The sequence below is a fragment of the Notamacropus eugenii genome, chromosome 5, assembly GCF_028372415.1.
Source record: "Notamacropus eugenii isolate mMacEug1 chromosome 5, mMacEug1.pri_v2, whole genome shotgun sequence".
Taxonomy (NCBI): domain Eukaryota; kingdom Metazoa; phylum Chordata; class Mammalia; order Diprotodontia; family Macropodidae; genus Notamacropus; species Notamacropus eugenii.
In genome coordinates, this window is record NC_092876.1 from 234,718,789 (window position 1) to 234,736,304 (window position 17,516).

General features: G+C 38.4%; 1 protein-coding gene across 4 annotated transcripts in view; it reads left to right on the top strand.

Moving 5' to 3' along the window:
* RAPGEF4 (Rap guanine nucleotide exchange factor 4) overlaps positions 1 to 17,516 on the top strand; it is a 356,019-nt gene that overhangs the window by 71,590 nt on the left and 266,913 nt on the right. For 2 of the 4 annotated variants that reach the window (XM_072612340.1, XM_072612339.1), the window contains exon 4: positions 1,135 to 1,281. In XM_072612340.1, coding sequence (XP_072468441.1) covers positions 1,135 to 1,281 — 147 coding nt within the window. Of the gene's footprint in view, positions 1 to 1,134; positions 1,282 to 10,699; positions 11,065 to 17,516 lie in introns of those variants that run through there. The other 2 variants (XM_072612342.1, XM_072612343.1) reach the window with 1 other exon arrangement.

Sequence of the window (17,516 nt, forward strand, 5' to 3'; positions counted from 1 at the left end):
TGTGCATTATGTTTTTGTTTCACCAACTGGATTGTAGATTCCTGGAATTCCGAAAGCATGTTATAATTGGTTTTTGAATCACTTTTATGTTGTCTAGCATCGTGCTTAGCAGGGAGTATGCTGCAGGATACAGTCGGCTGGAGTGGAAAGTGTATGAATCCTGAATTCTAGAGTCTAGCATAGTGCCTGGCATTCAGTAGGTACTTAATAAATGCTTGTTAATTAATTGATTGAACTTAGATGGGACCTGGGTTCAAGTCCTACCTCTAAAACTTAACTCTAAGGTCATGAGCTATCTAATCTCTCTGAGCCTCAGTTTCTTAATTTGTAAAATGTAGATAGTAATACCTGTAGTGCCTACCTCAAAGGATTGTTGTGAGATCCAACTGAGATATTGTGTGCAATGCACTTTGTGTACTTTGAAAGCTCTACATTGATAAGCATCGCTTACGTAGAGCACTCACTAAATCTTTTCTTCATTGATGGTTCAATCTGCGAACTTTTTACAATACATGCTTCTGTTTGTTCTTTATGTATAGACAGCTTTTCAGCATTTTTATGATGACTCACAAGAGATCATGTTTCATTAGGACTAGCCCAGCTAAGCACAGATAGGCTTATCACCAGAAAGCTGGCCACTAACTAGGGATAGAGTTTATAGCCTCAGCAATAGATGAAATGTAGAGGTAGTCTAAAAATCTCACTTCAACCCATAATATCAACTCTTCTACCAACAAGCCTTTGTCCAGAGCTGCGAATAAGCAGAAGAACTGACTGATGTATGTTACACAGAGGAAGAGGAAGGAAGTGTAACCCGTAATAGTCAGTTTTGCTGCTCTGGATGAAGGCTTGTACTATGTGTGGGTGGGGTGGGGGGGTTGAGTTGAAACTTGACTAGGATGAAGTTTCTGTACCATTACTGGGTTTCATTTATTTGTGTTTCCCAAATCCTCCTATCCCAATGCAATTGTTGTGACTTCTTCTCCCTCAACCTCTTATCACTGAAGCAAACACATTTGTCAGGGGGGACTCCCTCCTTCCTTTTCTTAAAACAGATATGAGACAAGAAAACTGAGAACCAAACATCCCCTAAACATAGAAATTCTCTCACAACTACTTATTTTGCATTCATAGGATGCAGTGACAATCTGTACTCTGGGAATTGGAACAGCATTTGGAGAGTCGATTTTGGATAACACTCCCCGCCATGCTACCATTGTCACAAGAGAGTGCAGCGAACTCCTCCGCATTGAACAGAAAGACTTTAAAGCACTATGGGAGGTAATCTCAAAGGCTTCTCTTCAATTAATGTAGTTTTAGAAAAATAAATACAACTGTAATGTGTATGATGACATTACAATCAAGCCTTAATATGTTACATTCTGAATCAGCAGATGGAATTTTATTTCCCAAACATTCTTCTGAATGAATGAACACCACCATTTTGACACAGACATCCTTGATTTTTTCAAGTATCTGCTTCGTTTTCTAGACTGGCATTCCTTATAATTATTTCTCAAATGACCACTTAGTATTTTCTATGCTTTCTCACTATTGCATGAGCAGTTTAAGAGGCTATTTTGGAGATGTATTCTTCACTAGGGAAGATGATATGGAGTGTTCTTAAAGTCTTAGTGTAGTTTTTTTAGCTACTAATACTTAATAGTGGCATTCCTTTTTGAATTAAAAAAAATTCATCTATACCTGCTTAGTAATGTGGAATACATAGAGTTAACACCTGTATTGTTTAGATGCTTTTTTAAGTGTTGTGCTCCATAATAATATATGGTAGGTGGCTACACTATAATAATGCCTGGTTTCTTGCCAACGTTGACGGAGAGTGGCCCAGCAGTGAGTGGACACAACAGGTCCTGCTGGTTTTTGCATTTATCTGCTGCTTACCAAAGTCTCTCAGTTATTGAACTCATTTATGTCCTGCATTGGTAATAAATTAATCTAATGTGCAGTCATAGTAAAGCCAGCCCTTGTGAAAGCCCAGCTAATCCTTCTATCCCCTCACTCTCGTGAGTTCTCTCAGCTTTCTGATTTTAAACCATGGTTAGTCCTTGCCTTTGTCCTCTTCTCAGTGTGTTCAAGTGTTAACCCACTGAGCTGGCAGCCTTCACTACTTGTCCTAGTGTTGCTAAGATTTTATACTTGATATAAAAAGAATTTCGTGTAATCAAATAGTATCCCCCAGAGCAAAACAAAATGCACTAACCGAGAAAACCCGCAGGTGAACAAGTGATACTTTGCTTTAAAGGCCACACAAAGCCTTAGAAAACCTCCGTGGTGAAATCGGTTCCTTTTATTCTTGGCAGTAGTGTATAAATTGTGGGGTTACTTGTTTGAAATGCTTCTCTTGGAAACTATTACAAAGCCCCAACTGATCAGGAAAGTTCAGAGACAAAAGCTTAGTTTTAGGAAGGAAAAACTAAAATAGGTTTCCATGAACTGTGGGTTTTCTGTCAATTAAAGTGACTGAACTAGAGGCAAATAAGCCATTTCTTTTTTTTTTTTTTTTTTTTTTAATTTTTTTATTAAATTTATTTATTTAACTTTTAACATTCATTTTCACAAAATTTTGGGTTACAAATTTTCTCCCCTTTTATCCCCTCCCCCCCCAAACACCAAGCATTCTAATTGCCCCTATGACCAATCTGCTCTCTCTTCTATCATCTCTCTCTGCCCTTGTCTCCATCTTCTCTTTTGTCCTGTAGGGGCAGATAGCTTTCTATACCCCTTTACCTGTTTTTCTTATTTCCTAGTGGCAAGCACATTACTCGACAGTTGATCCTAACACTTTGAGTTCCAACTTCTCTTCCTCCCTCCCTCCCCACCCCTTCCCTTTGGAAGGCAAGCAATTCAATATAGGCCATATCTGTGTAGTTTTGCAAATGACTTCCATAATAGTTGTGTTGTATAGGACTAACTATATTTCCCTCCATCCTATCCTGTCCCCCATTACTTCTATTCTCTTTTGATCCTATCCCTCCCCATGAGTGTCGACCTCGAATTGCACTCTCCTCCTCATGCCCTGCCTTCTATCATCCCCCCCACCCTGCTTGTCCCCTTATCCCCCACTTTCCTGTATTGTGAGATAGATTTTCCTACCAAAATGAGTGTGCACTTTATTCTTTTCTTTAGTGGAATGTGATGAGAGTAGACTTCATGTTTTTCTCTCACCTCCCCTCTTTATCCCTCCACTAATGAGTCTTTTGAGTGCCTCTTTTATGAGAGATAATTTGCCCCATTCAATTTCTCCCTTTCTCTTCCCAATATATTTCTCTCTCACTGAAATAAGCCATTTCTTGATCTCCTATTTTAAAAGGTGAACTGAAATGTTCTTTTTAAAAACCAAATTTGTAAAAGTGATTAAAGACCTAAATAGTCCTCACCTGTGAATTGTTCAAACAGAGAAATGATTTCCTATGTGGCAACTGATTGAAATCAGTAATATGACAGTGTTTGTAAGAACATTTTTAAAAAATGACTTTTAATTAGGGGCTCCTAGGGGCTGTGAATTTTAGTTTCCCCAAAAGCCACTCTCTGTATAAGTTTTTAAAACATTTTTCTCCATTTTTTTTACTTTGAGAGGTTTAATATCAAATCATTTTGGGGAAAATGTTGGGATGTTCTATACATACTGGACCTATTATTTAAATTCATATCTGTACTGTTTATGTACTAGAGTTCAAGATCTTTGTGAGAAATTTCCTCACACAGTTAATGCTGCTAAGTTACTAAATGAATGGATAGCAACCATACCAGGGTAAGTTAGGAGGAACTTCAGGAAGGTATCATATGGCATTGTTGTGTTTAGACAAAACTTCAAAATTGTGCCACACATAACTTTGACCATGAGTGCAAATGGTGATCTAATCTCAGAATTGTGAATTCTGATGTCTGTGCTAATCTGATTCAGTATGGTTGGGAACAAGCCACGTAACCTCAGATCACAGCTTCTCCACATGGGATGGTCAAAGAGCCCTTGTTTGATGAACTTTTGGTGGCTATTAAGATTCAGATGCCAAATGATGAGAATTTGGGTTCCTGAAATAATTCTGGGTTAAAAATGAATATATCATATATTTATATAATATGTATTATATATTTACTTGCCTACCACTGAAGATTTAATTGTGGGATTCCCCTCAGGTTGCATTGTGATAGGAAGATATTTTATATACATACATACATATATATAATTTATACACACATATACATACATATATATACATACATACATATATATATATAATTTATACACACATATACATACATATATATACATACATACATATATATAATTTATACACACATATACATACATATATATACATACATACATATATATATAATTTATACACACATATACATACATATACATACATACATACATATATATATAATTTATACACACATATACATACATATATATATTCATAACTCCATCAGTGACCTTAACATCAATTTAGAGGTATTTTGAAACAATGTGAATAGAACACAACTAAGGCTGGGGTATTTATTTCCCACAAGCTAAAATGACAATAGTTACGTAAAAAGCACACATATTACAATAACCCAGCTAAATGTACCTGAAACTACATTTGAAACCACCTCTCCTATAGTATTTGAGGGCTGCTTCATGAAGTCAGTGCCATGTCATCTACAAACAGTCACATTTAGCCCTTCCTTTCTATTTGACCTTTTGTGTAGGACATCCACCTCTAGCAAGTATATACATACGTGTATATATATATTATATACATATAATATATGTGTGTGTATGTATACGTACATAGACATATATGTGTGTACACATATATTTGTGTATATACATTTGTATATGTGTGTATATATGTTTGTGTATATATGAAAAGTTTCGTGTTTTCTAACGTGAATCAGAATGGGAAAAGGAAATAGATCATATATATCATATAATGTATACACATACATGTATGTTCTGTTTGGCCCCAAAGGGCAAGGCCAGGAGCACTGGGTACAACTTGCCAAGAGACAAATTCAGACATGATGCCAGAAAAGATTTCCTAATTATTAGGGCTGCCTCAGGAGGTGATGGACTCTTTGTCAATGGAAGCCTTTAAGCAAAGTCTGGATGATCGTTTATGAGGTACGTCATCATGGGGATTCCTTTCAGGTATAGGATGAGCTAAATGGTAATCAAAGTCACTGACAAGTCTAAAATTCTGTGATTCACTTCTTTACCACTTTTGGTGTCACTCTCCAGAGGGTCATTGAATCATATTATCTCTGTGGTTCTATGTATCAAGAAAGCTTACATGATCTTAACATACATGCACAGCAGGCTCCATGATCATTTTACACTGTGTCGTACTCTATCAAGTTAAAGCCTTTTCCTACTCAAACAAATGGGCCACCTTAGATGACAGTGGGGTTTCATTCATTGGAAGCCTTCAAGCAGAGACTGGATGATCAGTCTCTGGGAATGTTGTGTGAGAGATTCTTTTTTAGAGTAGACAACCAGAGTAGGCCCTTCTAATTCTGATATTCTGTTATTGGTTTACAATCCACTCTCTTTTAAGACTATGCTGAATTCATAAGCTATTGTTTTCTTTTCCCATTCTGATTCACATATCATAAAACCATGAGACATGTTTTTAGTTGGTCAACATTATTTGGTCTTCTGATCATAGCTTCTGAATAGTGGTATTTGTGGTTATGCCCTAGTTAACCAATAATGAAAGCAGTGTGTCAGAGAAAATGCTGGCCAGGCTAAATCTGAAGCATTGAGTTCAGCTCTGGGTACCACATTTCAGGAAGGACAAGAGCAAAGTGGAGAGTGCTCAGAGCAGTAGTGGGTGGGGCTTAAAGGTCTTGAGTTCAAGCAATTTGAGGATCAATTGAATTAAGTAGGAATGTTTAGCCTAGAGAGGAGAAGACTTTGGGGGTAGGGAAAGGATTTGATTGCTATATTTTGTATTGGAAGAGTATTAGAAGAAGTATAAGACTGGCCTAGACAGTAGAACTAGAAGCAGCGTGTGAAAGCGGCAAAGAGACTAGATTAGATTGAAGTAAGGACATTTTCTTGTGCCCTAAAGCAAAATGGTTACAAGATGGAGGTGGGTCCTCAAACAGAGACTCCATGACTTTTTGCCAGAGGGAATTCTTTTTCATATATGGGTTGGATTCAGCCACAAAGGCCCTATGCTACTCTGAAATTCTGTCAATCTGAGGTTTTAGAGAACAATTTCCTGTAGAAAGTCTGTTCTTGTGTTACAGAGACTTAGACATCAGGTTTTTAAAATTATTAAATTAAATGTTAATTAATAACAGTAATTAAATTAAATAAAAATCATTAAATATTTTAAATATTGCTCCTTTTTTTGGAAAAAAAAAGACATCATGGTTGCCTCTTTATTATTTTTTTATCCCCTCAAATTTAGATAACTAAGGATACTTAGATCTCTCAAGAATTTCAGATTCATGGTGCATGAAGAAGGCTCTTTGGTAGAATCACAGTGCACATCATTAACATATAAATAAACAATTGCTCCATTTCAGCTTGTCCATGATAGAACAGAGCCAAGACACTTTAATCCAAATACATCTCAGACAATGTAAAAGACAATTTTCTTGCTCACCCTTTTGTGGGTCTTGTCAACATGTCTTGTGATCCTGTTCTTGGTGTGCTCATTCTTGCTCTCAGTTTCATGTGTACAGTGGGTACAAAGCTCGTAACACACTTTAAAAACCAAAAACAATCTTTTGAGCTCTCAGGTCATTTAAAGGCCTAATGTTGGACAGTAAGTCAGGGAGAGAACAAAGCAACCCTGATTTCTTGTCCAGTGAGAACCCAAACCGCCCTGCTTCACACGTATTTTATATTTATATATCAAGAGCTACCATTAATCAAAAATACCCATAATCTTGGATCAAATATTAATAACTGGTTTAAGACTCCCAAGCCTATACTTAAATTCAGCACTTTGTCATTTAACTTCTTTACTGATGGTGCAAAGTACCACTGAGTTTAAATTCTTATTGTCTCAAGAACTGAAAATGGTATGCAGTGGCTTTTAATATTAATTTTCAACGCATAATTCAGGTGCCTGGCTACCATCTCCTGCTTTTTCTGTGGCAGTATTGAAAATGAGATGTTTCCGGCCCCTGTTATATATTTTAACAAGTATTAATATCAAAGATGAGTGAAAGAAGTAACGTATTATTGACTAACACGGAATAAATTGCCACAATTCACTTAAGCTAAGAAAAGGTGACCTGACCTTAAAGTAATGCTGCCTAATGACCCCCAAATAGGACTATAAATTGGAAACTAAAATAGGGAAAAAGATAGGGGAAGACAATTTTCATTAGCAAAGAATCAGGGAACGGAAAAGGATAATTTATATCTTGTGAGAATATTTGTTTTACTATATATTTATTGATAGAGACAAATGGATAATAGCCCCTGATGGGAAAAAAATTGTATGACAGGGGCATGTTGGAGAGGTCCTGAGGGCTGCTAATTTCATTTACGCAATATAAAACAAGGTTAGCTGAGCTATAATTGAAAAATATTTCACAGATTTTCAGATCTAGTCCCTTTTTTGAGTGAGCATAGGGGAAGAAGGTGAGAAAATATGTTTAATAGAACTACACATTTAGAAGGATCATCTAGGTCATCAAGTCTATTCCTTAATTTTACAGATGAGAAAATTGGGACCCAATGTGGTTAAGTGACTTGCCTAAAGTCAAGCAAATAGTAAATGTCAGAGATGGGTTTGAATGCAGGTCTTTCCACAGTAAACTCCGAGCCTGTTCCACCATTATCATGCTGCTTCCTTTCATATGCATATCCATTGAAGCTTCTGAAGGCCTTCTAATAGGTAGTCTCTAATAGGTAGTTGATAAGTTCTAGGGAGTTGCCTGAGGTAGGTAGAAGGTGTCACTTGCATAGTATCACGCAACCATTAAGGGTCAAAAGTGGGCTTTCAATCCAAGTCTTTATGATTTCAAGTCCTGTACTTTATCCTCTTAGGCAGGATACTTCCAGATAACTGTCATACTAACAAACATGGTTATTTTCAATTGGTCATGGGGAGAAGAGAAGAAATATAACTTGCTCTGTCATAAGTGATGAAGGATCCAATAACACAGCAGGGACTCTATAGCACTGGAGAAATCTATTTGTCTTATGCTCCCAGTGCTTTGAATATAAGAATCCTGTCTGATATTTCACAACCTCAGTGCATCTCTTCTATCCATATCCATATCCAATCATTTATCAAGTCTTGCTGATTTTGCCTAAGCAACATCTCTCACATTCATCCCATTCATTTTACTCTGTGGCTATCCCCCTAATTTAGTCTCCTATCAGCTTTTACCTACCTATTGCTTTCACCTCCTAAATGGACCCCCTGCCTAAGGTCTCTGACTTCTTAAATTCATCCATCCTTGCTGACAACCAATACTCCTAAGGCATAGACTTGACTCTTTCTCCCATGCAAGAAGTTCCAGTGGTTCCCAATTGCTTTTAAGATAAAATACAAGCCCTTCTATTTGTCATTTAAACTTCTCTACCATCTGCCTCAGCCTTCTTTCTAGACTTTTTCTTTCTAGACTTATTCCTTCACACACTCAATGGATGGTCCAGTCAAATTGACTTAGCTTTTGTCCCATGTACCAAACGTTCCATCTTCCTCTTCTGTGGCATTGTACAGTCTTCCCATTGGCCTGGAATGCCCTCTTTCTTCCTGGCTAATCACTTAGGATCTCTAATTTCTTCAAAGTTTATCTCGAGTACCAGCTTCTTCAGAGGTCTTTCAGTTACTAGCGCTGCTCATTCTACCAGAAAATAAAGATATTTTGAACTTGTCAGTGTTTTTGATTTATTTATTTATATGCATATTGTTCATCCCCTAAATAGAATGCAAGTTTCTTGAGAGTAAAGTAGTGTTTAATTTTTCTCTTTGTATCCTCAGGGCCTAGAACAATGTTGCCATGTAGCTGGTAAGGGCAACTGGGTGGCACAGTGGATAGAGTACAGGAAGTGCAGTCAGGAAGACCTGAGTTCAAATGTGACCTCTAAAACTTATAAACTGTGTGACCCTGGGCAAGTCACTTAACCCTGTTTGTCTCAGTTTCCTCATCTGTCAAATGAGCCAGAGAAGGAAATGACAAACCACTCCAGTATCTTTGCCAGTGTCAGTTGTAATCCAAATGAGATTACAAAGAGGCAAATTTGACTGAAATGACTCAACAACAGAAAAATGCTTTTTGAAAGAAGAAAGGAATAAGTGGACAGTATTAGCACTGAAATCTTTATTATAGCATACCCTTTTAGGATGTATTATAACATACTCTTTTAGTTTACATATGCACATAAAAGAGCGGGAGCATGCACACGGGTGCACACAGACACATAGACACACATTCACACACACAGACACAGACACACAAACACACATTCACACAGACATACATGCACACACACACCCCTTTCTGGATTTCTTTCTTCACTATACCACAGCAATCTTATTCACTTGGAAGTCTACTCCACCACGATTTCTTCTAGGAACTTTCATTTTAAAGGTCCCCATGTCCCCACTTGAGTACCTCTTTCCCACCCAGCTCCCACCAATTTTCAACTTCCTTTTGTATGTTTTCTCCTCCTATTAGAATGTAAGTTTTTTGAGGCCAGCTTATATTTATATCCTCAGTATTTAGCACAATGCCTGGCACTTAGTAAGCACTCAATAAATGCTTGATAACTTGACAAATAGATAAATAACCTTACGGAAGTCTGAAGATGCTATATGAGTAGGCATTTTCCACAGAAAACACACATACATACATTTTTTAAAAAACCAAACCTGTGATTTCATCAGTACCGGGAGCTCCTAGTGAGGGACTTGTGTTATCCATACAGGTTGGCAGCTTCCCTGCAGCTTCCCTGCAACTCGTCTAGGGTCACACAGAGGCGGGGACTGAACCCAGGGAACCTGTTGCAGTTAATATAAAAAGGAATTTTTGTTAAAGTAATCTTCAGGGAAGTGAGTCTAGTCTTCCCCAGTGCTCTTTGACAACTCATTTGGAACTACGTTTCTAAGAAACATCGGCTCCTGCCTGTGTCAAGGGGACTGGTTCTGTTACCTTTATCTGTCTTTCAGAGTCAAATTCTTAAACCAAGAAATTTCTGAAAAGTACTTGAGGAGTTCATTGTTTTGTATAACATGCTTTTGACAATTGCTGCTAACCTCACAATTACTTTGCTAGTCTTAGACCTTCAGTCAACGAGTGTGCATTAAGCATCTACAGTGTGTAAGTAGCTGGGATATAAAGACAAAGGATGAGACAAGCCCTACATTCTTTCTACTTAAACAGAAGGATTGATCAACCTGATTTCTGAAAGGCATTTGACTTGCAGTATTCACATATGATGCAGTATCATGATATGTAATCTGGAGGATATAGTAGATATAGATTAAAAATCCATCTTCCTTCCTACTGCAAATGCCTACTCATAGCATCTTTGGGCATCTGTAAGGTTATTTCCTAGCCCAGAAAATTGCATCAAGAGGCTAAGAAAAACATATCCAAAAATAAACATGAAAGCCAAGACTCCATGCCAGGAACTTTGGCCACACACATCCTGTTGGGCTGCTCTCTTGCCTCGCCCCTCAGAGTTCTGATCCTTTCAAACCAAACGGAAGCCTGGTCAGATTATTTGTCTCCTATGTCTACTCCAAGAGTCCCTCACCGCTCTATCCTCAGACTCTACTTCCTTTTCATGCGTGACAAAATGATTCAAATCCAGAAAGGAAGGGAGTGAAATTGTTGGGAGGTAACTTAAAGAAGAAAAAAACGGAGATCTCTTCCTTTGTCACTGACCACTTGAGCTTCCCTGGATAACACATGAGCACCAGTTTCCTTTTCATGGACTGAGATAATGCTAAGAGTTAAGAGTTACTGACAGGGAATCATCTACTGTGGAGATAGATTTTGCTGTCCACATCAAGACTAGGGATTCACTGTGTCTCTGACTGAGAGATAGCAAAAGGAGGACGCATGCTCTACAAGGTCAGAATACATCTTTTTATTCTTTTGGGGGAGGCAGGAAAAACATGAAACTAATTACACGTGTCATTTGAGAAATTACATTTGAAACCATTTCTGGGGTTTTTTATGTCCCACTGGGCCTGAGCAGTACAGCGATATTCTGAAAAAATTTGTTTTTGCAAATCTTAGAAAGCATTTTTTATTTCTAATGATGGGGGCTGTGATGGTTTAATGAAATAGCCTCCCCACCCCCACCCCCTACATTTTTGGAGAAAATGAAGAAGAGATAGGCACAAATAGTTTGTTTTTTAAAATAAATGTTAGTATTCAGTCAGTCACTTAGCAACTCATTTGAATGGCATATAATTTTAGAAATGAACTTTGGTCAAAGGAACAGATTAAATGCTATTATACTTCACCTTCTGCATGTCAGTGGGACTCTTTCCTATGGTTCTAAGACAGTGTGTGTCCTTTAATGTATTAGGAGTTTTGTTTCTTACATTATTTATAGTTTGAAGCCCTAGGACCTTCTCAATCTGTGATCTCATCATCTTTCAGAAGATCATCAGGGGAGTCGGGATAGATCAAGTCAAGACTCTAGGGAAAACCCAGATGTCACATAGTATGGCTGGTGGTGGGGGTGTTGTAAGAATTAGCAGGCCTCTTTGCATGGGTATTAAACCTGAGATGCCTCCAGGGCAGTAAAAGATGCTGTGCTGATGATCTGGCCATCTTTGAGTTTCTCTAAACAGAGATTCTGAAAATACACTTGGCCTTCAACTCTTCTTTTGGGGAGCATGAACATTATCTGCCCATTGACCTCTCTTTCCCATGGAGCCTCTTACCCTTCAGTCTCAGCTGGTGGTAATATTCTCCATTTGCCCTTTTACATGGTTGTTCATTAAATGGGAACTGATGCTACTTGTGGTATTTTATCCGAAAAAATTTATGTTTCAACCAAAGGCAAAAAGGATTTCTATCTGGCTTATCACTTTATTTTAGAGCATCTCCCAAGGTTTTGTATTGGGCAACCAAATTAGAGAGAATTGAAACAGTATTTTCCTCCTGATATTGTCCACAGAGTTAGGAGACAGGCATTGATAAATCTGTAGTCAGATTAGCTGCATGGATAGCGTACAGTGGAATCCTTCCTCTGTTTTCTTGTACATAAACATGTAGGTAACATACTGACCTGATTCACAAGGCTCTATGCAGAGGAAAAGGTGGTCATGTGTGATAATGTCTCTAGTCCACTTTTTTCACTTTGTTTTCAAAAAATTAACTGCAGAGATTTATCATAATATTTCCTAACTGCCTTAGGCCAACATTCCTCCAGACAGGGAAACTCATAGAAAGAAGCATGTAAGATTTTCAGGAGGAAACTGTGGTATGAGCAATGTGGTTCTGGGACTTTCCTGCTCTTTTTCTCTCTCTCTCTATCCCCTCTTTCTCCCTCTCTGTTTGTCTCTCTCTTTCTCTTTCCTTGTCTCTCCTCTTTCTCTCTTCTTCGCCCTTTCTCTTTTCCTCCCCCTATCATTCCCTTCTTCCCTTCCCCCTGTTTTTCTCTTAACCCCCCCTCCCTCTCCCTCCATTTACCCCTCTCTCTTTATCCTTACCTTGCCCTCACCCATTCTGTTCTGACCACTGGAACTCCACCATTGAGAGGAATCCTGGTTCTGTTCCTGGGTTACAGTATTTTGTACTGAGAAACAAAAAGAAAGAAATCTGGTTGCAGTATTTATTCTTTCAAAATTGCTTTAGGAATGTCCTCATGAAAGGGTTTTGCCAACCTCAGACTAACGAGGCATTTTGAATGGAATGGGAAGATAGAGACCAAACCAATAAATAGGAGTCTGAGCATGTAAAGGAGATCCTGATGTGGTCTGGTGGTCTGGACAAACATGAACATCTATTCCTGGCTTGGGTCAGTCTTGCTCCATGACTTTTCTGAAGGCATCTTAGTTTTTTGGTCAATCTGTGGTAAAATGCTGGTCTTAACAAGGACCTATCCACCTATGGGGTTGAGAATTAACGAGCTAATGTTGGTTAAACCTCTAAATGCTTTATAGGTTCAAAGAACCTATTTCTACTCTTTGTTTGGGGCATGAAGAACATCCACCCACAAAAGCTGTGCATGTAAATGAAGAAGGAAAAAATTGGGAAATCTGTACAGCAGCTGACACCATGACAAATGAAAGTATCTGAATGTTTGACAGGTACTTGGAGCATTTTCTTCATTTTTTTTGCAGTGATGAGATTTGATTATCCTCAATCCTATTGGAAAGTATTTTGAAGCTGTCACATATTGCCTGGCATTCTTTGCACTCTGCCAGGGCTTTGTGAGTGTGAAAGGTGTTTGTTATTTGCCAGACATGTATAGATTTCTGTAGCTTATCTTTTTCTTCTCTTAATAGGAAATTTTACTTATTAATTGGTGTTTCTGACTGATCTTAGTGATAATAACATTGATTGTCAGATGTGACAGAGGAATTTATTCAGGGCTTTATTGATGGTTGTCTACTTACAAGCAAGTGCACCAGATTTAGAAACAGAGGACCTAGTCCTTAGTTCTGCTAATAACTTATCTATCTGATTATACACAAGATACTGCACTGTTCAGGGCCTTAGCTTCTTACTGTACAATGGCGGCATCAGATTGCATGATCTATAAGGTACCTCCTCGGTCTAAAATCTGTGATCCTACCTATCTGATTTGAGGGGTACTGATGAAGATATCACCTCCCCTCTAAAAGTCTTCCTCACTGGACTTCACCATTTTTAAATTGGTATGCAGTAAACCCTTTTAAAAGTGCGAATGCCACTGTGGGGAAAACATACTCAGTCTTTTGACACTTTAACCTAGATTGGTTTATTAGGTTTTTTTTTATTCTACAGTCTTTCAGTTGTATCTGACTCTTTGTGGTCCACTTGGGGTTTTCTTGGCAAAGATACTGGAATGGTTTGTCATTTTCTTCTCATTTTACAGATGAGAAAACTGAGACAAACAAGGTTAAGTGACTTGCCCAGGCTCACACAGCTGGATTTGAACTCAGGTCTTCCTGACTCCAGGCCCAGCAGACACTCTATCCACTGGGCCATCTAGTTGCCCCTTTATTAGAGATGAGTAGACTATAAATTATATATAGATTTTATATAATGTAAGTTATATAATATAAATTACATATAATCTATAGGAGAGTAGTAGACTGTAGACTACAGAGATACAACGCTAGGTTGGGATGAAGGAGATTTTAATTTTATTTCTGTCTTTTGTTTTTAATCACCGTTACTTCCAAATAGATATCTTTCCACTCTCAACCCTACCAGTGAGCCTTCCTTGTAATAAAGTAAAAAATATTAAACAAACTCAGTTGCCCCATTTGAAATCTTACGCAAAATTAGGACAGGCCATTTTTGACAAGAGAGAAGCAAAAACTCTGCCTATGGTAGTTGACTCTGAGTTCAGCTATAATAATAACTAACATTTACATAGCACTTACATGCCAGGCACTGTGCTAAATGCTTTACAATTGGTATGTCATTTGATTCTCTCAACCACCCTGGGAGGTAGAGCTATTATTATCCTCACTTAACAGATGAGGAAACTGAGGCAAACAGATTTGCCTGGTCTAGGGTTGCACAAATAATAAATATCAGAGGCTGGATTTGAACTCAGGCACTCCCAGGCCCCATATTCTATCCACTGCATTACCTAGTTGCTCACAAGGCACTGGCTCCTGATTAAGGGGCATGATTTTGCAGGGAAAGGATAGCTAGGTGTTGTAGTAGATAGAGTATGGGGCCTGGAGTCAAGAGGACTCATTTCCTGACTTCAAATCTGGCCCCAGATACTTACTAGCTGTGTGATCCTTAGTAAGTCACTTAACCTATTTACCTCAGTTCCCTCATTTGTTAAGTGAGCTAGAGAAGGAAAAGGCAAACCACTTGAGAATCTCTACCAAGAAAGACTCAAATGGGGTCATGAAGAATTTGGACCCCCTTGAAAAACGACTGAACAATCTAATAGTGTGGGGGAGTACTGAAGATGAGGGTATATTTAATTGGGATAGGAAAACAGATATAAAAAAAACCCTGTTTTTACAGTTTTACATAAAACAAGCTTTAGGTATATTGTATGGTTCAGTAAAATATGTTGGTTTAATTATATAGTTTTTGCAAGTTATGTTTTTCACCAAAGTAGGGAAAGACAGACACTTGCATGATACTGTGGGGTGAAATCCTATATTTGGCATCAAAAGACTTGGGTTTGAATTCTGGCTCTAATACTACCTGTGTGAATGTGGGCATCTAATTACCCTATTAAGTACCTTACTACTACCCTCAATTTCCTCATCTGTAGACGATAAGGTTGCACCAGATGTCCTTTGAATTTCTTTTCAGCTCTAAATCTTCTATCCAATGTATATGTGCAAGGAAAAAATAAAGGGAGTGAGGGAAGTAAGAAATATAAATGAAATCTTGGAGATTGGACTTTGTCACAGCTGGATTTCCCTCTTTGAGAGGAAAAGTAAGTAGATTGTAGTAATGTTGTAGGCATTGACAAACAGCTAAAATTTATCATACTTTGTTTAAAAAGAAACCCCAACCTCTCACCCGACCTCTGTTGCTGCCCTTACTCCTCTACCAAGTTGGGACAAAGTCAGGATAGTGCCACAGTGAGAGGAATGCAAACATTTGCATTGTGCTTAGATGTTTGCCCTACAGTGAACAAGCTATACCATTTTTACCTAGAGAAGTAATGCACTGTGGCCTTTCTTAATAGTAAACAACAGAGCTGAAGGAATTTTATAGCTAGAGGTCATGTCCCCTAAACTCACGAGTTAGAAAACTAAGATCTGGCAAAAGCCGAGTGATCTTCCCAGGACTGTGAAGGTAGTGATAGCAGAGCTGAGATTGGAACTCCAGTCCTTTGATTGCAAGCCTGGTGTCCTTTCCACTCTGGCTTCCATGTGTAGAAGCACCATAATAGAGTGGAAAGAATATTGTGTTCAGAGTCAGGAAAACTGGGTACTAGCCTTGGTTCTGCCACTAAAAGTTCCTGTGTAACTGCCTTATTTTGCCTAGTCTATATCTGGAATAGATAGCCCACTAGGTCTGCGTCTGGTGCCACACCCTGTTTTGTGCCTAGTCATTATGGTTTGTGCACAGGGAAGCCTTCTTTAGTGGATTAAGTCCCCCATCTTTTTAACTTCTTGGTTCATTAACACCACCCTCCAACCCATTCCAGGGCTGGTTTTACTTATGGTGCACAAGACCAAGGGGCTTTGCAAAAGAGAGGAAGTAAAGGAAGGAAACAAGCATTGACTAAGGGCCTAACTCTGTGTCAAGCACTGTGCTAGGTACATATTGTCTTATCTGGTTCTTACAACAACCCTGGGAGGTAAGTGCTATTGGTGTTGATGCTGAGCTGTTCTAGTCATATCTGACTCTTTGTGATCCCATTTGGGATTTTCTTGGGAAAGATACTGGAGTGATTTACCATTTATTCTTCCAGCTCATTTTACAAATGAGATACCAAGGCAAACAAGTTAGGTGACTTGTCCAGGATCACACAGTTAATAAGTGTCAGAGGCCAGATTTGAACTGAGGAAGATGAGTCTTCCTGACTCCAGACCTGGCACTCAATCCACTTTGCCATCTAAATGCCATTATTATTGCCATTTTACAATGGAAGAAACTGCAATAGACAGTTTGAGTTTCTAGAATTACATAGCTAGTAATGTCTGAGGCTCAATTTGAAGTCAGGTCTTTCAGGCCCTACTCAATCTACTGTACCACTTAGCACCCCAAATAAATTCGGTATAAGTTTTATTTCTATACAAAGAGAAATGCTAAGCATAGAAGAATGACAATAGGAATTAACAAAATTAATAAAATTTAAAAAAGATTCAATAACTCAACTTGGAGCTGTGGTTATAGTTGGATGGAAGGCTAATGTTTAAACCTTGTGAAGATACAAAACAGTCCATTTACCTTTCACCTTTTTTACAGTTGTGCTGCTCCACCATATTTCTGGTAAACACAGACACCCTTCTTTCCAATAGCCACCCTTTCCCTCGTAGAAACATCCTTCATAACAAACCCCGTCTTGCTGCTGCTGCAGTCAATATCACTTTGGCAGGTGATGCCACCACCATCACTTGCAGATCCCCAGAACTTTTGAGCTTACAAAGTCAACTGGTTAAGGAAAGAAAAACACAAAAGAGTGAAGGACTGCCAGAGACTTGGATGTAGGCTCACCTAGTTTGACCTCCCAGCCCTAGCTGCTACATGGATATGATTGCCATGACACCTTTACAGAGAAGGACACTTACCCCTCACTAGAGTCTATGACCTGCAGAACCACAGTCTCGAGAATGACAAGCTGGAAGTTTGTCTCTTTTTAGCAGATGCAGCACCCCATCCCAACCACTATTGTTATGAGGTAGGAGGTTGACAAAAGAACCTCTCAG